Consider the following 21,250-nt stretch of genomic DNA (forward strand, 5'->3'; position numbering starts at 1 on the left):
TGGGAAGAAGGTGAGTTTCCCCAGTTGGTGGCTTCTGTTTCTTTTGTAGGGAAGGAGGGAACAAAGACAGAATGTGGGCTAAGAAGTGTTGGTCCTGGGGAGGAAAGAAACTTGAAATTGTGGACCTGTTAGGATTTAAATCTATAAATGGCAACAAAAACAAAAACCAGCCAACCAAACCATGAGCTGGGGCAATGTACTATACCTGTAATCACAACTCAGCCAGCTGAATCAGTATGGCCAGGAGTTTGATGCTAGCCTGGGGCATATAATGAGATCCTGTCTCAAAAGAAGGTGTATTTCTACAGTCCTCTTCAATAGGGTCTTGCTATGCACCCTCAGACTCCCATCAGACTCCTGATACTACTGACTTGGCCTCTTGAATTGGTTCTTGTGCATTTTTTTCCGTGTGTGTGTGTGTGTGTGTGTGTGTGTGTGTGTGTGTGCATGTGTGCGTGCTTGTGCATGCTGCTCTATCTACATGTACACCTGCAAACTAGAAGAAGGCTTTGGATCCTTCATGGTTGTGAGCCACCATGTGGCTGCTGGGGATTGAACTCAGGACCTCTGGAAGAGCAGTCAGTGCTCTTAACCACTGAGCTATCTCTCCAGCCCCCCCATAATTTTTAAGTATGCATAAATCTTCAGTTACTTTAGTATTGTTTGTCTACTCAGAATTTCATGTAAACAAAGTTAGCTTCAAACTCACTTTGTAATTCATGCCAACCTTGAGCTTTTGATCTTCCTGTCCCTACCACTTAAATGCTGTGGTTAATTTATTATTCTTTATTTCTTTATTTTTGGTAGACCTGGCTGTCTTGGAACTCACTCTGTACACCAGGTGAGCCTTAAACACACAGAAATCTGCTTGTCTCTACCTCCCGAGTGCTGGGATTAAAGGCATGTGCTGCCGCCCCCGTCTTACTTTATTATGTTAAAAAGACTTGCTGTCTATGTAATAAAATAATATATCAATGAAAGTTTACCAACAAGCATGATTAAAAGAGAAAAGACTAGATTTGGGGTTGGAGAGATGGCTCAGTAGTTAAGAGCACTTGCTGCTCTTACAGAGGACTGGGGTTTGATTCCAGGCACCCATATAATAGCTCTCAACTGTTCAACAACTCCAGTTCCAGGGGACATAGCACCCTTGGTTTGGCCTCTGTGGGTACCAAACATACAAGTAGTACTGTTTACATACATACAGGCGAAACACTCATTCCCAGCTAAGCATGGTGCCTTTTTTTTTTTTTTTTTTTTTTTTGGTTCTTTTTTTTCCGGAGCTGGGGACCGAACCCAGGGCCTTGCGCTTCCTAGGCAAGCGCTCTACCACTGAGCTAAATCCCCAATCCCGGTGACTCATATCTTTAATCCCAGCACTCTTGAGTCAGAGACAAGTGGGTCTCTATACGTTTGAGGAGAGCTTTGTCTATATAGCAAATCCCAGCACAGCCAGGGCTACATCAAGAGATGCTATCTAGAAACAAAGAATATTCATACATATAATTTTTATTAAATGTTAGACTTGGTTAAACATAACTTTCCCATTTAACCAAATAGAATGGGAAGAGTGGAATGCAGGGGTGCAAGTTCAAGGACAGCCTGATCCATAAATGAAACCTGGTTTCAGAAAGAACTGAGAGAAATGTCAAGATGGCTCCGTGGGTAAAGCGCTTGTTGTGCGGACTCACGGCAGATTCAATCCCCAGGACCCACACAAAAGCAGAAGATAACTGACCCCACATATTTATCCTCTAAACTATATATGCTTCTGTCTCAGTTTCATTGCTGTGAAGAGACACTATAGCCAAGGCAAGTCTTATAAAGGAAAGCATCTAATTGGGGCTGGCTCACGGTTTCTGAAGTTTAGCCCGTTATTGTCAAGGCGGGAAGCACGGCAGCGTGCAGGCACACATGGTGCTGGAGAAGGAGCTGAGAGTTCTACATCTTGATGGGCAGGTAGCAGGAGACTGTGTCACACTGGCATGTCTTGAGCATAGGAGACCTCAAAGCCTGCCCTCATAGTGACACGCTTCCTCCAACAAGGCCACATCCTATGGGGCAAGCATTTAAACATACAAGTCTACGGGGGGCCATTCCTATACCACCCACCACGGGGTCCTACGGTAAACATGTCCGTGAGCATGCATTATGTACACGTGCACTTATTCTCAAACAAATACTGCTGACTTTAACTTAGATGTACATGCAGATAAAACACCTATGTACACAAAACAAAAAATAATCAATTAAAGAGTAAGTGCACCATGAGCGTGCAATGCCCAGAGAGAGGCCAGAAGAGGGTATCAGATCACCTGGAGCTGGAGTTACAGACGATTGTGAGCTGCCTGGTGGGTCCTGGGAATCAAACCTGGGCCCGCTGCAAGAGCAACGAGTACTCTTAGCTGCTTAAATCTCTCTCTCCAGCCACCCACCTGTCTCTTTTCGTATAGTTTTTGAGACGAGGTCTCAGAACTCACGATGTGAACCAGCCTGGTCCCCAAGTCGTAGTGCTCTGCATGTCTGCGCTTCCCAAGTGCTGGGATTAAAGGTCTGCACGGTCATACCCAGGCCCATAAATGGAATTTTTATTCTGCTTTTTACTGTTGCATAGCTACTGCCTCCAACTGAAGCACTCTATCCTGGAGGGAAGAGGAAGGCTCCTAAGAAAGCTACGAAAAATTCCAAGGTTCAGGGTGCTGACGAAACTTCCAACACTCACAGAGCCCTCCCAAGATTGTATAAGCAATGGCCACTGGGGAAGAGGTTTTGGTACAGCTACCTTTTGGGCAGGCTGCTCCAGGGATGTAGCTTTTGTGGCTTCCCCCATAGCAGGGAGGGCCTCTTGCTGATGTGTCCACCTTTGAGTCAACTAAGTTCCTGGAAATAAACCTTCCCCTATGCTCCTATCAGTAACCCCAATAAACTTGTTGGCTCCCCAAGCTAGATTTAGCTGACAACTTTTTTGTTGTTGTTTTGGTTTGGGTTTGTTTGTTTGTTTTTGTTTGTTTTTTAATCAGTCTTCAGTACTCCTTGAGTTTGCCGTTTGTTTTGGACAAGATTCCGTGAAGCTCAGGCTGGCAAATTCACTACGTAGCTGAGCAAACTCAGGATGAATTTGAACTCCTGATCTTCCTGACTCCAGCTCTCCTGAGTGGTGATGTCAGACATGCACCACTGGATCTAGCTTCCGTTTTCCGATTGCTTTTTCTTGGCATATGTCTGGGGGTTGTTTGAGTTTGTTTACTGTGGTTTTGAGAATCCAGCACAAGCTCTTGTATATGCTGTGCAAAGGCTCTACTGCTGAGTCGCACCTTTTTGTGGGATTTTGTTTGTTTGATTGTTTGTTTGTTTGAGGCAGGGTCCTGACATACAACCCGGGCTGGCCTCAGACTCAAGATAATCCTCCAGCCTCAGTCCTCTGGCCACTGGTATGCTAAGATCCCCTTAGCTGTTGAATCCCCAGGGTGTAACACAGTCCCAGGGATGTAATAGATTCTGGTTTGGGATGGTAGCAAAACGACTGTTGCTATATCTACCCTCAACTATGAAAGGGGGGCTGATAAGGCTTGGAATAACCAAGGGATAGGACGAAAAGGCTTGGGCAACATTATATAAGTGCGTTTAACTCTCATTCTGGAACTGAACAGTTTTGATCATTTTACAGGAGGGAGAGAGAGAGAGAGAGAGAGAGAGAGAGAGAGAGAGAGAGAGAGAGAGAGAGAGAGAGGGAGGGAGGGAGGGGGAGAAGGAAGGAAGGAAGGAAGGAAGGAAGGAAGGAAGGAAGGAAGGAAGGAAGGAAGGAAGAGAAAGTGGAGTCAGCAGACCAAGGTCCAAGGACATCCTGGGAATGGTTCCCACAGTGAAGCAGAGGTCTCTGGTCAAACACTTGCACTCTACATGTGTGGAGATGAAGCCCCATAGAGAATAAAGTGATTTTCACACAGGTATGCACGCGTGCATACACCACACACTCTCTCTCTGTCTGTCTCTCTGTCTCTCTCTCTGTCTCTCTCTCTGTCTCTCTCTCTGTCTCTCTCTCTCTCTCTCTCTCTCTCTCTCTCTCTCTCTCTCTCTCTCTCTCCCTGTACCACCTCCAATCATCAATCATTCACCCCATTGACCTAGAACACTGAATCATTCTGCTCAGATTATACAGACAGGAATCAGAAAAGGTAGAATTTCTCGTGTTTATTGAACACAAGTTCTCTACTCTTCCCCCCATCGTATTGAGCAGTGTAATCACATCCCTCCCCCAGGAGTCCCCGTTGAAGAAGGTTTGACGAATAAGCAACAGGCCATTGTGCAGCAGCCCCGTTCCTCACAGCTACACGCTGGCCCACGCGCAGCTTCTCGGGTACCTAACAGAGGCCACACTACCTGCCTTGGCTAACTCTTCCCCCACTCCACCCTTGTCTCTGCAAGTAAACTACACACTAATCTCTAGGGTTGGCCTCCGGAGGCTGGGTCAGATTTTATTCCAGCATCCAGCCAGTCACGATCAGGAGAAAGATGGCTATCCAGGCTCCTGGAGGAAAGAAAGAAATGGTTGCAAAATAGTATTAAAAGGGCTGGAGAGGTGGCTCAGTAGTTAAGAACACTGGCTGCTCTTACAGAGGACTTCCGCTTGATTTCCAGCACCCACATAGGACAGATCAGTTCCAGGATGATTTGACACCTCTGGCATCCCTGGGTGCCAGCACTCATGTGCACACAGTATACACACACACACACATGTACACATAATGTAAGTAAAATAAATATTTAAAAGTGGGATTTGAGGAGCTTTAAGGGTCTGGGAGAGTTTTAAATTTTATTACATTGATTGATTGAATGGTTGATTGACTGACTGACTGATTGATTGATTGCAAGTCATGGGGTACATGTGGAAGTCAGAGGACATCTTTTCCTGATTCTCTCCTACTAAACATGATTCCCAGGGATAAACTCATATAATCAAACTTAGCAGCAAGCCCCTCTCCCCACTAAGCAACCTCAGTTTGGAGTGTTATTGTGTTTTGTTGTGTTTGTTTCGTTTCTTCTTTTGCCTTAAGACACATAGTCCAGGCTGGTCTCACATTTGCTCTGTAGCCAAGGATAGCTTTGAACACTTGATTCTCCTGCCTGTATCTCCTAAGTGCTAGGATTATAGGATAAACCTCTATGCCTGGCTTTTATGTCAAGTGTCAAGTAGGGTCTCACTATCTTGCACAGGCTGATTCTAAACTCCCGGGCTCCAGAATGCTACACTGTGCCCTTTGCATTTTAAACCTTCAACCGCTCACTCTGAGTCATTTCTGGGTAGTGTCAGAGTTTGAGGCAGGATAAGGCCTCACGTTAACTCTGCCATGTACCCTCCAACTGAGACTCAGGAGGTTAATCGACATCGGGGTCACATACCTCAGAGCAGAAACAGTATCCAAGGTCAGCACCAGCCTAGACCCCCTGTGAACTCCTAGAGAACCCATGTGACATTCGACCTTTTTCCCCTAAAGCAATCCCTTTATACCAACCTGCTGAGCTCCTGCTGCCGGAGGCTCTGGACTCTGTAACCACACAAAAACAGAGACTGAGTTCAAAGCGCCCCTCACACAGGACATGGCCAGAACACTCACCCTTCATCCCATCGGGGTGGCACAAGGGAGGCTGCTTTGTTTGTTTGTTTGTTTGTTTGTTTGTTGTTTTGAAAGCTGGGACTCAGAAGTGTGAGAAGACACATCTGGATTGATTTACTAAAGGTGTGGAATTTCCCAGTGAGGGTTAAAGTACTCTTACAATAGAGAAAGACAAAAGGGTGTTCCAGGACAAGAAAAATGATCAAATTGAGCACGGCATGGAAGACAACTTGAGAAGGCTGAGTTGATGTGACAGGAAAGGAGATGGAAAGTCTAGAGGGACTGGAGGGATGGCTCAGTGGTTAGAGCACTGACTGCTCTTCCAGAGGTCCTGAGTTCAAATCCCAGCAACCACATGGTGGCTCACAACCATCTGTGACTCCAGTTCCAGGGGATTGGATGCCCTTTTCTGGTTTATCCATGTACCGCTTATTAGAAGAGGTCCAAACACGATCCACTTGCCACTGCTAGGCTCCATTTGGGTCCCAGCTCGAGCATCCCAGGGTGACTTTCTCCTCAGAGGATTCTTTCCACTACAAGCCTGTGAGTGACAAGACAACTTTGGGGACTTTTCCACAGGACTTCAAAGACTCATGCTCTGCCACCCCATGGCCCAAATAAGTTCACTCATTCTCTTTGGGCTGGAGAGATGGCTCAGTGGTTAAGAGCACTGACTGCTCTTCCAGAGGTCCTGAGTTCAATTCCCAGCAACCACATCATGGCTCACAACCATCTGTAATGGGATCTGATGCCCTCTTCTGGTGTGCCGGAAGACAGCGACAGTGTACTCATATAAATAAAAATAAATAAATCTTAAAAAAAAAAAAAAGATGTAGGTCTTCAGATCCCAGCCCTTAACTCTCCCTACAAATCTGGTCCCTAGAAAATGAAACCACCACACAATCCCATAACTGCCCTTGGTTCAGTCCCAGCCGCACTGCTGGCCTGCAGAAAGTCTACTTACCGGTTGGCATGGTTGTCCCACTTGCTTGTCACAGAGGGTCACTCGGGCGTGTAGGTAAAGCATGTCACTATTCAAGAATCGTGAGAGAGTGAAGGCCAGTGTCACAAACATGGAGACCCCATTGCTCAAATCCCGGAGCATCCGGCCCCGGACTGGGCAGCTGCAAGAAGAAGAAGACCACGTATCCATCTTTGGGACCCAGGTTTGGGGCCCATGGTATGGACACGGTTTGATTTCTGCCACTTTAACTTGTCCCTGTGTAAAAATGGGTACTGGTTCTCTGCCTGAGAACTAACTTTACACGGCTTATTTAGTTTCATTCCCTACATCAATGCTCTGAGGAAGACCATGCTTTTGACTGCTTTCCATTTTTCAAGGTTTATTTTATTTTATTTTGTCTGTCAGTGTTTGCCTGTAGTGTGTGTACCACAGGAATTCAGTGTCCCCAGAGGTCAGAAGAGGCTGTCCCAAGACACGGAACAGAAGTTTCAGATGATTGTGGGCAACCATGTGAGTGCTGGGGACCTAAACCAAGTCCTGTGGGAGAGCAGCAAGTGCTTTTAACTGCCAAGCCATCTCTCCTGACCCCTGCCCCGCTCTTTTGTTTTTAAACAAGGAGGAAACTGAGGTTTGGAGATATTAGGTAGGTCTTCAAGGTTGGGCCAGAGAGCTATTTGTGCAGGCTGCTGGCCCTAGGTAGGAACCCCAGAGCCTTCGGAATACAGGAGAGGCTAATTGCACACTAGGACAAATTCAGCAGTGTGAGCACTCCTTCACCAGACTCTGAGCCTGCTGCTCTCCCATCTGCACGGGGGGGGGGGGGATGATCCTACGTGGGGTTCTTTTGTGATCTGTAAGTAGATGGGTAATCCACTATTCGCTATGAAGACTATTGTCAACATGAATAAAACGTGGTACAAAAAGGAGATATTCATTCTCTTGCCAATTTTGAGTCATGATCTCATGCAAACCAGGCTGGTCTGGAATTCACTACGTAGCTGAAGCTAGCCTTTAAGCCCCTATTCTGTCTGAGAACTTGGGTTACAGGCATGCATCACCATGTCCAGATAATTTATTATTGTTGTTGTTGTTGTTAAGATTTATTGATTTATTATGTATGTGGTGTCCTGGCTGCATATATGCCTGCAGGCCAGAAGAGATTACAGATGGTTGTGAGTCATGTGGTTGCTGGGAATTGAACTCAGGACCGCTGGAAGTGCTCTCAACCTCTGAGCCATCTCTCCAGCCCCCAATAATTATTATTTTTTAAAATAGGGTCTTGGGGTTGGGGATTTAGCTCAGTGGTAGAGTGCTTGCCTAGGAAGCGCAAGGCCCTGGGTTCAATCCCCAGCTCCGAAAAAAAGAACCCAAAAAAAAAAAAATAGGGTCTTGCTGCCTTACTTGGCTAGCCTGGTACTATAATTCCCCTGCCTCAGCCTTCGAAGTGCTTGGATCTGGGGCCTAGGCTACCACAGCTGGCTAAGAGACCCAGCTCTTGTCTTAGCATGCTCAACACTTAGCAAAGCGATCCGCCCACCAACACCTGAGCTAAGCCTTGCTTTCTCCTTGAGTAAGATGGGAATCAAAATAGAACTACACCGTCGTGTGTGAGATTTAAATTAACTGATATATGTGAAGTGGCTCAAACTGTGCCTGGCACGGGACAGGTGCTATGACATTCTTCGCTGTTTGCTACTGCGCATAATGTACTTCATGTATGACAGCAGGTAGCACGCTGAAATGTTGGCATTATTTTTTAACTCATCCCTCTAGGTCCTCGGTAACTGTTTGGGGAAGGGGAGAAGAACAGAAGAAATGAATGTCGCCTCTTGGCTGTGAGATCTTGAGCAGGTTTCACTCTCCCTGAGCCTCAGTTTCCTCATCTGTAAAGTGAAGCTGAAAGGGTTCACTCAGCAGATACTCACCGGCCCTTTCCTTGCTTCCCGTGTTTGTTTGTCAGGGTGTAGAAGAATCTCAAAGATCTAGAAAGGGTGAGCTTATTCAGCAGTAAGCCCCAAGACAACAATTATGCCGGGAGAATAAAAGTTCCTTTTAGGGGTTGGGGATTTGGCTCAGTGGTAGAGCGCTTGCCTAGCAAGCGCAAGGCCCTGGGTTCGGTCCCCAGTTCCGAAAAAAAAAAAGAATAAAAAAAGTTCCTTTCACCCCTGGACTACAGAAAGGAGGCTAGGGTACAAAAGAAACCGAGTAAATCACAGCCCAAGCCTGACGGACTTTACCTCTCCTTCACAAAGTGATAGGTGGCCTTAGCCTCTGTGTTGGAGAAGTTGGTACTTGCAAAGATCTCGTTAACCACCAGAGCAAACCGGTCAGGGTCAGTGTTGGTGGACGTGAGAACCACGTAGAGAGGCATGCCGACAGCAGCTGTACTGTTCTTGATCGGAGCGGAGAGTTCAGAGTCCGTGAAGATGTTCAGGATGATGACAGTCTCCCCGGTATTTGGAACATGGATGGAGCTGTATCCAGAGAGGAACGAGAATGAGCACCATGAAACCTCCCAGAGAAGAAGGACACATCTTCACCTTCTGACGTACTCTCGAGGTCACTGAGTTGCAAACACAGGACCAGGACAGCTTACGTTACTGCACAGCAGATCAAGCCCTGTAACCCATGTTAAAAAACCCCAGGGGGCTGGGGGTTTAGCTCAGTGGTAGAGCCCTGGGTTCTGTCCCCAGCTCCGAAAAATAGAAAAGGAAAAAAAAAAAAAACCCAGAATGCCAAGCGGCAGTGATCCCAGGGTTCAGGAGGTAGAGGCAGGCAACCTCTGTGAGTTCAAGGCCAGCCTACTCTACAAAGACAGTTCCAGGACAAGGCCGTTATGTAGAGAAACCCTGTCTCAAAAAACGAATAAAATCTCATAATTGAATTTAAAATTAAACAAATGAAATGTAGCACACTCTTTTAATACCAACATTCATTTATTATATATAGGTACACTGTAGCTGTCTTCAGACACACCAGAAGAGGGCATCAGATCTCTTTACAGATGGTTGTGAGCCACCATGTGGTTGCTGGGAATTCAACTCAGGACCTCTGGAAGAGCAGTCGGTGCTCTTAACCGCTGAGCCATCTCTCCAGCCCAGGGCTAAATCTTTTAACCTTCCTATGGACCACCTAAAAAGATGAAGTGCTACATCATAGGTCCCCAAGACCTTGGCAGCTCTCTAACTCCATGGTGATTTACATAGGCAACCAGCACTGCATTTCTTTTCACAAGCAGTCTCCCTCTGTGTGAGAGGTGCTTACATATGCCAGATGAACATGTGCCTCTCTGGCCTGCGTTAGAGATAGCAATGAGAACTCAGGGCGTCCCAGAGCTAGCTGCAGAGACAGCTGACTGGGCATTATTATACTCACGGGATGGAGACCTCCTGGTAGGATACAGGTTTGCTGACGTTCACGGCCAGTGGATAGGCACAGCTGAAGTGAAGCACTCTAAAGGCAGTGCTGTTGGAGCCAGGGAGAGCCTGTTCAAGGTGCACATCCAAAGAGTGCAGGGCATGGCTGCTGTTGGTCTAGAAAAGACAGGTAGGTGAGCAGCCATTACCCATAAGTCCCTGGAGTAAACACCTTCACTCATCCTCTCTAGTTACAAGATGGAGTTTGATGTCTATATGTAGGTGAGCTCTGGCATAAGTTAGGTCAAGGCCCAGGATTGGACAGTAAAAAGTAAAGCAGGAACAAAGTTTTTGTAAGGCGGGAGAGAAGGGGAGAGGGGGAGAATCAAGATGGAGACAGAGAAGGACGACCCAGATCCAGGTGGTCTTGAATGGTATGTTATGAGTATTTAGTTATGAGTAGGTAGTTATGAGTATTTCTTAAGGAGTGGATTTCTATAGGTCAATTTATCTTATCTAGGTGGGCAGTTTATATCATTATCATTTGGTTGTGAGTTTAATGTGTGGATGTATTGTGGATTGAGAATTTAACATATAAATATGATTGATAAATTAGTTTATTGAGTCCTGATTTCACCAGGTAGTTGGGAGTCTATTCCTTAACTACCAGGGGGCCGTTGTTGGGAGTGTGGGCAAAGTCCGTGGCAGGGAGGCGGCATAGGCAGCCCATGCTGGACTTCTGGAGCCCCGATTTTAGCAGGTAGCTGGAACCAGAGAGTTCCCGGTTAACAGAGAGCCTCCAGGAGAGATACTAACCAGAGATAAATTATGGTTAGTTCCATATGGCCCTCCAGTGCCAGAACTAACTCTATCTAGGGACCAGCGTGGGGTCCCACGCTGGAATGGCTTGCGGACCGCCTGGGTCTGAGAGTACTTGTAGGCAGCGTGGAGCAGTGACGAGCTGGAACCAGAGCCAATGAGATCAATGAGATAAAAGTTTCCCACAGTGCCATATGGCCCTACGGTGCCCGCACTAGCGCAGGATAAAAGCTTACCTATTTTTTTTTTTTTTAATATATGAGCACACTGTCGCTGTCTTCAGACACACCAGAAGAGGGTATCAGCTCTCATTACAGGTGGTTGTGAGCCACCATGTGGTTGCTGGGATTTGAACTCAGGACCTCTGGGAAGAGCAGTCAGTGCTCTTAATCACTGAGCCATCTCTCCAGCCCCAAGCTTACCTATTTTTAATATAGGCGACAACAAGATGTTTATTAAAATAAAATTAATAGCTGAACTCTTTGAGCCTGGTCCTGTGGCTTGAACACAGCTTTGTTATCAGCCCCATTTTATGAATGAGTAAAATGAAGGCTCAGAAAGGTTTAGAGAAGTACAAAGCAAGCAGCGAAGCTTAAACCCAACGTCACTCCGGCTCTGGGGCCCAACACTTTCATGCCGTGGTGCCTACGTTTCTTTTCTTTTCTCTTCTTTTCTTTTTTTTTTTTTTTTTTTTTTTGGTTCTTTTTTTCGGACCCAGGGCCTTGAGTTTCCTAGGCAAGCGCTCTACCACTGAGCTAAATCCCCAACCCCCTACGTTTCTTTTCTTGAAACGGAGTCTCATGTAGCTCAGGCTAGCCTTAGTGACTATGTAGCTAAGGATGGTCTTGAGTCCATTGACCCACATAGGATTCCACTGGGTTCCACCTCCCAGTGCCAGGGTTACCAGTTTGTGCCACAGTGCCCAATTTATACGGTAGTGGGAATCGAACCGAGAGTGCCAAAGGGGGTTCTTATCCCATGGTTCTTAGATGCCAATGCTTATTTTGATCTTACCTTGTTTTTTTTGTTGTTGTTGTTTTTTTTGTTGTTGTTGTTGGTTTTTTTTGTTTGTTTGTTTGTTTTTTTTCCCCCCGGAGCTGGGGACCGAACCCAGGGCCTTGCGCTTCCTAGGCAAGCGCTCTACCACTGAGCTAAATCCCCAATCCCGATCTTACCTTGTTTTTGAGACAGGGCATCATGTAGCCCAAATTAGTCTCCAACTATATAGCCAAAGATAGCCTTGAACCCTCTCCTGCCTCCGCTTCCCAAGCGCCGAGCTTATTAGCACGTGCCACCACATCTGGCTTGTTTTATTGTTATTTTGGGGTGATGGTGGCTGTCTTGAGAGAGAACTTTTATATGATTATTTTTTTTCTCACTGACATAAAAATAGTGTATTCCTTTGTTTTGGTTGGATTTATTTATTTATTTATTTACATTTCAAATGTTATCCCCTTTCCCGGTTTCCCTTCCACAAACCCCCTATCCCCCCTCTCCTCCTTCTTCTATGAGGGTGTCCCCGCCCATCCGCCACTCCTGCCCGCCTCCCTGCCCTGACACTCCCCTATGCTTGTCTTAGCAATCATGTACCTGTGTGTATCTCTCTGTGGGTGTGTGCACAACATTGCAGGTGTCCAGAGAGGACAGAGGAGGGCCTCAAATTGGCTGGATCTGGATTTGAAGCAAGTGTGAACTGCTGGTGCTGAGAGGACTTGGGGGGCCCTCTGAAGTATCAACTCTTAACTGCTGAGCCATCTCTCCATTCCAGGGAGAGCATTTTGCTCTGTAGCCCAGGCTGTCCAGAGTCCTGCAATCCTCCAATCTCAGCTTCCTGAATTCTTGAATTATAGGTCTGAATTTGCATTTAAGAATCTATTTGGGGGGGACGCCGAGCTGTTAAGAATTCCGAGTTGGGGGGCTGCAGAGATGGCTCAGTGGTTAAGAACACTGACTGCTCTTCCAGAGGTCCTGAGTTCAATTCCCAGCAACCACATGGTGGCTCACAACCATCTGTAATGAGATCCGATGTCCTCTTCTGGTGTGTCTGAAGACAGCTACAGTGTACTCATATAAATAAAAATAAATAAATCTTAAAAAAAAAAAAGGAATTCCAAGTTGGGTGTAACGGTATATCTTAAATTCCATCACTTGGGAGGCAGAGGCCAGCCTGGTCTACTGATCTACATAGAGAGTTTCAGGACACCCAGGGCCACATAGAAAGACCACCCCCCTCAAAAAAGAAAAAAGAATTCTAAATCTGGGCTGGGTGTGGGACACATTTAATCCCAGCACCGAGAGGTGGAAGCGGATGGATCTTGGTGAGTTTCAGGCTAGCCTGCTCTACACAGTGAGTTCCATACCAGCCAAGGTTAAATAGTGAGATAATGTCTCAAAACAAAATAAATTTTTGAAAAGAATTTCAGCTCCTAGGGTTGGGGAATGTATCTTGGTTGTAGAGTATTTGTGTAGCACACATTGAGTCTCTGACACTGAAAAAAAACACAAAATAAAACAACAAACAAAAACAAAAACAAACAAGCAAAAAAAAAAAAAATAGGAGAGTGAGCTGAGGTCTGACGATGAGACCGAGGTTTTAGGGGCGCTGTTGTTGTTCGAGGGCATTCTATTATTTATGTGAGTTATGCTTTGTTTACGAAACTAATCTCTGTATGCTGGTGCAACCATGTAATCCCAGGACTCAGGAGGCTGAGGCAGGAGAGTTACCTCAAGTTCAAACTGCAATTTGAGAAAGTCTCTTAAGTTCTCTGAGCCATTGATCACTCGTCTACAGTGGAAAACCTTTCAGGATTAGAACCATTAAAAATTATTTGATAGACTTGGCATTTGGCCGGAAATCAATAAACAACTGCTTGTAGCTAACTATTTTACAGTGTTTCATGGCCAACAGTTCGGGAACCAATCAATATTCCAACTCAGCAAACACAGCACGTGCAAAGAAAGGATTTCCCAGTCTGGAGACTTGGTCTTTTTCTTCGTCAGCGATTGTCTGATGGCAAAGATTTGAGTCCACCAAAGTTACCCAACCTCTCCTTTCCCAGCCCCGCCCATAGCTGGCCAAGACCCGCCCATAGCTGGCCAAGACCCTCCCACAGCCTCTTAAATCCCGGTCAGCTTACAGAGATGTGGAGTCCACAAGTTCCCTCCTTCTTCTCCAACTGAAAGACCCGGACCCGATGACCCTCTTCTGTCGTATTGCTACTGAAACATTTCTCGAAGGCATCTTGCTTCAGGACCCAGTGTTGAGTCTTCAGGAAGCAGCTCCTGAGCGACACCTCAATGTCCTGTGGCCTGCAGCGCAGGGTCGCTATCTCTCTAGATAGTTCTGCAGAGGAACAAGAGCCAGAGGTGGGGTCTCCTGAGGATCCGGGAGGATGCCCTGAGATCCTGCCGTGAGTAGGTAAAGGCTTACCATGGAGACCTGAGTTCAATTCTTAGAGCCCACATAAAGTAGAAAGAGATCTGACTCACAAAGTTGTCCTCTGACCTCCGCATGTACACCATGGCATGTGTGCCCCTAATACACACACACATACACACACACACTATACTAACACACCAAAAAATTTAAGCATATCTGGGCATAGGAGTGCATGTCTTTAATCCTAGCACTCAGGAGATAGAAACAGCCAGATTTTTATGAATTTGAGGACAGCCTGGTCTACAGAGCAAGTTCTAGGATAGCCAGGGCTACCCAGAGAAACCTGACTTGAAATTTGAAACACCAGGAAAAATAAATATATTTAAATACAGATTCTCACACACATGGATCCCAAGAACCATCTTTTGAGTTCTGGGATTCTGATTCTCGGCCCTCACAAGTCCTTAGAATCTCTCTTCCAAGAATTACCACCAGGGGGCTGGAGAGATGGCTCAGTGGTTAAGAGCTCTGACTGCTCTTCCAGAGGTCCTGAGTTCAAATCCCAGCAACCACATGCTGGCTCATAACCATCTGTAATGAGATCTGATGCCCTCTTCTGGTGTGTCTGAAGACAGCTACAGTGTACTTGCTTATTTAAAAATAAATAAATCTTAAAAAAAAAAAGGGATTACCACCAGGGTCTCAAAGCTAATGTGAGGGCTAGGAATATAGCTTAAAAAGGAGGTGACTCCTGCTACTCTCCAATTTCAGTCTCCAGAGTTCTTCTCCAATGCTAAGCAGGAAGCTAGACCCTCTCTCTCTCTCTCTCTCTCTCTCTCTCTCTCTCTCTCTCTCTCTCTCTCTGTGTGTGTGTGTGTGTGTGCGTATGCGTGTGCGTGTTTGCGCGTGTGCAAAGCTGGACACGCCACACATGCTTGTAACCCCCATCAGTATGGTCTCATCTGCACAGCTGCCTGCTGTCTCACGAGACATCGCTTGTGGTGATCATTTCATGCTAATGCCTTACCAACCTTTGGACAGGATTCCTCTGGGCCTTCTCAGACTTCCATGACCTTTCTAGTTCCTGCCATCTGTGTGGTTTGCTCACATGAGTTATTCATGTCACTCCATGATATCCATACACATAAAATTAAAATAAAAGAGAAGCTTTAAAAGGAGGGGGGAGGAGGAGGAAGAGGAAGAGGAGGAGAAGGATGATAAACAGCAGCAGCAGCAGACAACGACAACCTCCTGGAACGGCTTGTACACACTTACCCAAGTGGGAATAGTAGCTGTCCTTGCACGCACAGCCTCCGGTACTGTCTGGATCCTCATCCAAAGCACAGGGTCCACCTCCTGAACCACCACTCGGACTAGAGTTGGGGGGTGCTTTTCCAGTCCCAATCAAAGTGGAGGATTTGGTTGTCTCTGAGGAGCTAGGAACAATTCCTGTGGAATGGTCAGATGATTGGGTTGTACCCAGGCTGTTGCTTGAGCTCATCTGCACTGTCTGGGAAGGTGTCTGTGTGACTGTGCTATGGTGTGTGTCCAGTGGCTTACTCGTTGTGGGGCTTGTCACTGGGGTCGGGGGTACAGCTGTAGTGTCCCTTTCCTGAGTCTCAGATGTGGTTGTGCTAAGTACAATTGTCCTCAGTGTGGTTGTGGTTGGTAAAGAAGGGTCGATAGTTACCGTGGTCATGGTTGGTAAAGAAGTGTCAATAGTTGCCGTGGTCGCCACGGGTAAAGGTTTGATTGTGTCAATGACTTTGTCTGGTGTTGTTGAGGGTGGAGTTAGAGTTAACTTCTCAGGCACAGTGGGTGTCCCAGTTCCAGATGACAGGATGGTGTGCTTTGCTGTGCTTGATGCCATTGAAGGTGTCGCTGAAGGTGTCAACAAAGGTGTCGTCATGGTCACGTCTGTCTCCCCTGGGTTTGGGGACTCTGATGATCTCATTTCAGTGGTGATAGACCTTGGTGGTGACAGTGTTGTGAGTTCAGTCACGCCGACATCAGAGCCAGTCTGTAGTGGCTGGGAAGGTGTCTGTGTGACTGTGCTATGGTGTGTGTCGGGTGGCTTACTTGTTGTGGGGCTTGTCACTGGGGTCGGGGGTACAGTTGTAGTGTCCCTTTCCTGAGTCTCAGATGTGGTTGTGCTAAGTACAGTTGTCCTCAGTGTGGTTGTGGTTGGTGAAGAGGTGTCGATAGTTACCGTGGTCATGGTTGGTGAAGAGGTGTCAATAGTTGCCGTGGTCGCCGTGGGTAAAGGTTCATTTGTGTCAGTGTCTTTGTCTGGTGTTGATGAGGGTGGAGTTTGATTCGGCTGTGTGGTCTCAGCTGAAGTGGCCAAGGTGAATTTTGTGGTTGTGGATGACCCTACTGGCTCCTTTGCTGTAGAGGTCACTGTGGGATCTAACTGTGGCATACCATTGGTGACTGTCGTGACGGCTGTGTGCACTGTCGAGGCCGTCCGCTCCGTGGGCCCTGTTTCACTACCGCTTTGGGGTGATATCATCTGTTCCTGGGACTTAGATGTGGATTCCTTTGACCTGTGAAGCACAACTGAACTCGTAGATGAGCAGGATAGATTCTCGTCAAGCACAGAGCCTTCTGTGGAACGTAAACCCGAGGCAACCGCCCAGACTAAAACACTGCCTGCAAAAACCAGAACAGCAATGAAAATAAAGTCACTCACTGACCTAATGCTCCTACTGCTTCTCAGGCGCTCTGGCTCCCACGCATCCGATGAGGAGTCCCAATAAAAGTAATAGCAGCGGCGAGTCTGTATGGAGAGCCACGCTCATCCGGTGCCAGCTCTACCCTGATAGATTTCAGTGGCTGGCAGAAGAGCCTACTACTGCGCTTTCCTAACTTCGTCATTCCAAATACTCGCCTCATAGATAGCTACACAGAAGTGTGGCTCTCATCGGTCAGCAGCAGCAGCAATAGACGGACGCCGTTACAGAAAGCCACAACTGGTTAAAACGCAGAGAACTGACTTTGAAGGGCCCAGTCCCAACTGATGGGTCTAAAACACATCCTTTCACCCAAAGGCTGGGGTGGGGGTTGGGTGGGGGTGCTGGAAAGATTGTGAGAGCTAGAAGACTTAGATGTTTACTTAGAAACAGTGTCTTCAGTGGCAAGAGGCAAGAGGATCTCTGTGAGTTCAAACCACTCTGGTCAAAGAGTAACCCGGTCTCTCTGCAGGATCAGTAAGATGGTTTATCAGGCAAAAATGATACTCAGAACTGACACCTGAGTTTAATCCCCAAACCCCATAATCAGAGAGAACTCACTTCTGAGGTCCACCGTCTGACTTCTAGCTGTACTGTAGTGTGTGCTCTTTCTCCCACCACCACACACACATACACTGATGATAATAATAAATTGGTTTTCAAACATTAGTGGGGGCTGGAGAGATGGCTCAGTGGTTAAGAGCACTGACTGCTCTTCCAGAGGTCCTGAGTTCAATTCCCAGCAACCACATGGTGGCTCACAGCCATCTGTAATGAGATTTGATGCTCTCTTCTAGTGTGTCTGAAGACAGCTACAGTGTACTTAAAATATAATAAATAAAAAACATTAGGCATCCAGGATGACCTTGACATAGTTTACTCCCATTTGTCTAAAGCACCAGAATTGACACACAGATTGTTCACTGAATTTGGTAAGGTCTATTATCCTTACATACCAGGCATTGACACTGAGGCTAAAACAGATAGAGCATTCTGTCCAAGGCCACGCCCCTAGGAGGTAGGGATGCTGCATTTGAGACCCGATCCATAAGACCTGAGTCTTTTTTTCTCAGCTGCCCTGTGAAGCTTACAATAACATCGCCTCATTTCCAAGACTGAGCCGAGCCACTCTCTCTGTCCCTTGAGGGGAAAACCCACATGAATACACTGAACCAGGTCCCCAGGAAAGCTTGCTCCTTCCCCTGGGCAAAGGGCAGAAACAGGCCATCACCTGATGCCCTCCTCTAGATCCCTAGCAACTAGCAGTCAGCTGATTCAGAGATAGAAGGTGAGCTCGAGTGGGCCAAGCTCTCTTTCCCATCAACTACATCAGAAGAGGCGCTGGCCCTTGGTCTTTGCACATCTGCATGCCCCTGTCTCACCAATACTCCAAGGTCTTCCTCCTGTGCAGACCTGAGGAGTCGCCATAGGGGAACAGCTGCCTGGAACGCTTGCAAAGAGTAGAGAAGCTTGGGATGGCAGCTGGTTCTAATGTCTGTTTCCTGTGTGACCTTGTGGAAGCCTACAGCTTGCTCTGGTCTCCATGTCCCGCTCAGCATGATTTCCTTGGGCTCAGTGTTAGAGGAGCCACGAAATCCCAGGCTAACAGAGCAGACACCTTGTCATTGAGACCTCATTTGAACTGCGTGCTTTATTTTTTTTTTCTTTTGGATATTTTGGAGACGGGGTTTTGAGTAGCCCAGGCTAACCTTCAAATCCAGATCTTCCCCTTTCCCAGGGCTGGGATTATAGGCACGCACTACGACACCCAATCTGACTTCATGCTTTTTCTGAAGTGATTGACCAGTTGCTCTGTCCCTCTGCAGAAGTCTCTCTTTTCCCCACTGCCGAATCATACTGATATGTCTTGCAATCAGCGCGGTTCCCTGCTGTCTTTCCATTGGCTGGCTTACTTCTGTGTCACTGCACCAACGTCAGCAACATCTGTTCCTTTACATCTCCCCCCACCTCTACCCCTAGTCTTCCATTTTGTCCTTCAAATAAAAAAAAATTGCTTTGGGGTGGGGCAGCCTAGAGAGATGGCTCACAGTTAAAAGTACTTGCTAGGGCTGGAGAGACGGCTCAGCAGTTAAGAGCACTGACTGCTCTTCCAGAGGTCCTGAGTTCAAATCCCAGCAACCACATGGTGACTCACAACCATCTGTAATGGGATCTGATGCCCTCTTCTGGTGTGTCTGAAGACAGCGACAGTGGACAGTGTACTCACATACATGAAATAAATAAATAAACCTTAAAAAAAAAAAAAGCACTTGTTCTTCTTCCAGAAGACGGAGTCCTATTCCCAGTGCCCATGTTGCATGTTGCAACTCTGGCTCCGGGGCATCTGACATCCTAGTAATAGCCAGGGCTTTAAGGGGGCTGATGGCCCAGGGCTTTGGACCCTGCTACCTTCCTTTACCCTGCTCTGTCCTCTATAAGGCCACCAGTCTGATGTCTGACCCTTTCACCGTCTCTTCTCAGGGCTGAGATTACAAGCGTATACCACCACTTCTGACCTAACTTTATGCTTCTTCCAAGGTCTCTCTCTCTCTCTCTCTCTCTCTCTCTCTCTCTCTCTCTCTCTCTCTCTCTCTCACACACACACACACACACACACACACACACACACACTCATGGATACTTTTACAATCCTTTTAGGTTTTTTGTTTTTTGTTTGTTTGTTTGTTTGTTTGTTTTACTGTAGCCAAGGCTGATCTTGAGTATCTGAACCACCTGCTTCCACCTCCCAAGTGCTGGGATTACAAGTTTGGGCTGCCACAGTCACTTCCTTCTTCCCTTTCTCCTTTCTTTCTTTCTTTTTTTTTTTTTTTTTTTTTTTTTTTGGTTCTTTTTTTCGGAGCTGGGGACCGAACCCAGGGCCTTGCGCTCCCTTTCTCCTTTCTAACACATCTCAGAATCAGCTTGTCTACCAGACCTGATTGGGATTTTAATTATCTTCAGGATAACTGAGACTCTCCACCCTCAGCCAAGCCGTGTGACCTAGACTTCAGAGTCTAGGGGGCAATCCCTACTGCATGATTGGGGACAGTTCCTACTGTGTGACTGGGAGGACAGGGAAATCAACATGTAACTCTGAGCCTTGGTTTCCTCATTGCGAAGCGGGGATGCTGACCCTGAGATTGCCTAAGGCAGGCAACAGAAGCCCTCACAGAAGCTGGCCCTGGGGCAGGCTCAGGCAGGTGCTCCGTGAGCGGAACCCCGTAACTAGAGCGCATGAGCGGAACCCCGCAACTAGAGCAATGCCATCACCCACGCCTCTGCTCCTTTCAGCACGCTAACTAATGCCTGCCTCTTCGTGGCTCTGTCAAAGAGGCGCCTGTGCACGGTCCAAGTCACAGACCCGGGGAGCTGGTAACACACGCGGTGTCGTGCCTGGATCTTCCCTCCCACCGACCTAGGAACTCAGAACCCAGAATGCTTTCCTTTCTGAAACTGCGAGGCACCAGGGTGCTGGTCTTGCCAGAGGAGGGCAAAGCAACAGAGTCCGAATGCCTAGGCCCTCAGCCCGCTGAAAGCTCAAGGTTATTAACCTGTCACGGATGGAAAGGACAGGGGAAGGGTAGGACAGACAGACGGAGGAGTCAAACAGGCAGAGATAAGCTGGTGCTTTGGAAGCGACGTGTGGGAGAGGTCAGGGCCATGGAGGTCATCCTGTCTTTATAACTCTGGTGCCTCTGCCCTGTGCCTTTCAGACTGCTGAAGAGATTCAGTAGGGCGTGGCAGAGCATCCCTTAGCCACCTCCGGAGAAGCATCACCTGCATTTCTAGCAAGTTCTTCCCCACCCTGGCCAGTCAGAAAAGGAGCTACAAGTGGGAGATGGGAAGGGGTTGGGTACTCACCAGGCAGGTTGAAGGTTCTGTCCCCACTGAGTAGCAGCAGAAGCAGCAGAAACCAGTGGGTGCCCATGTCTGTGCCGGTGGGTGGTCCTGGGGGAGGTTAGGAAGGAGCTGCAGCCTGAACAAAGGAACAGACAAGAAGACAACACGGTCCTGGGGCTTTTACCGTTAGAACCAATGCTGGTGGGGAATCAGAGCAGGGGGAGAAACTGTTTCCCATCAGCTGTAATCAGTGGCCCTCTGGGGGACTGCAGTTCCAACTAGTAATTATCCCCAAGGACCCTAGGTGTCAGCCTTTAACGAATAGCAGGGCAGAACTCTGGGCTACCCAGCGTCCCTGTCCCCAGCACCAGAGACTTAGGCGACTCCCAGCTCCCTGTCAGACACCTGACTTGGAACACATGCCATTCTTCTCACAGAAAAGAACATCTCCTGTGGTCATGTAGGCTCAAAGCAGAGTTCTCCCTGCTAATGAGGTACCTGGAGGGCTTAGCCAATAAGCTTCCCTTCCCAGACACTGCTCCCTG

At 47.4% G+C, this 21,250-nt stretch overlaps 2 protein-coding genes across 2 annotated transcripts in view; both read right to left on the bottom strand.

The window, feature by feature from the left end:
- Positions 1-21,250, bottom strand: part of Cnksr1 (connector enhancer of kinase suppressor of Ras 1) — a 460,720-nt gene that overhangs the window by 407,411 nt on the left and 32,059 nt on the right. The gene's annotated exons all lie outside the window — the stretch shown is intronic.
- On the bottom strand, positions 4,476-16,761 carry Umodl (Uromodulin-like). The gene is made up of 8 exons (XM_087551782.1): positions 15,409-16,761; positions 13,892-14,097; positions 9,955-10,112; positions 8,817-9,053; positions 6,580-6,739; positions 6,042-6,156; positions 5,514-5,546; positions 4,476-4,528 (listed from the first exon to the last, which is right to left on the bottom strand). The coding sequence occupies exons 1-8, from the start codon at positions 16,643-16,645 to the stop codon at positions 4,476-4,478; spliced, it is 2,199 nt and encodes a 732-aa protein (XP_087407908.1). The 5' UTR covers positions 16,646-16,761.

This window comes from Rattus norvegicus, chromosome 5, assembly GCF_021556685.1.
Source record: "Rattus norvegicus strain SHRSP/BbbUtx chromosome 5, alternate assembly SHRSP_T2T, whole genome shotgun sequence".
Lineage (NCBI taxonomy): Eukaryota > Metazoa > Chordata > Mammalia > Rodentia > Muridae > Rattus > Rattus norvegicus.

Bases quoted from the DNA above. Each gene is read 5' to 3' on its own strand.
- Umodl (XM_087551782.1), bottom strand. From the start codon at position 16,645: ATGATATCACCCCAAAGCGGTAGTGAAACAGGGCCCACGGAGCGGACG. The intron at 6,740-8,816 runs GTAAAGTCCGTC...TTCTTCTTGCAG, and splicing joins TATCACTTTGTGAAGGAGAG to CTGCCCAGTCCGGGGCCGGA. The intron at 4,529-5,513 runs GTTGGTATAAAG...TCTTTCCTCCAG, and splicing joins CGGCAGCAGGAGCTCAGCAG to GAGCCTGGATAGCCATCTTT.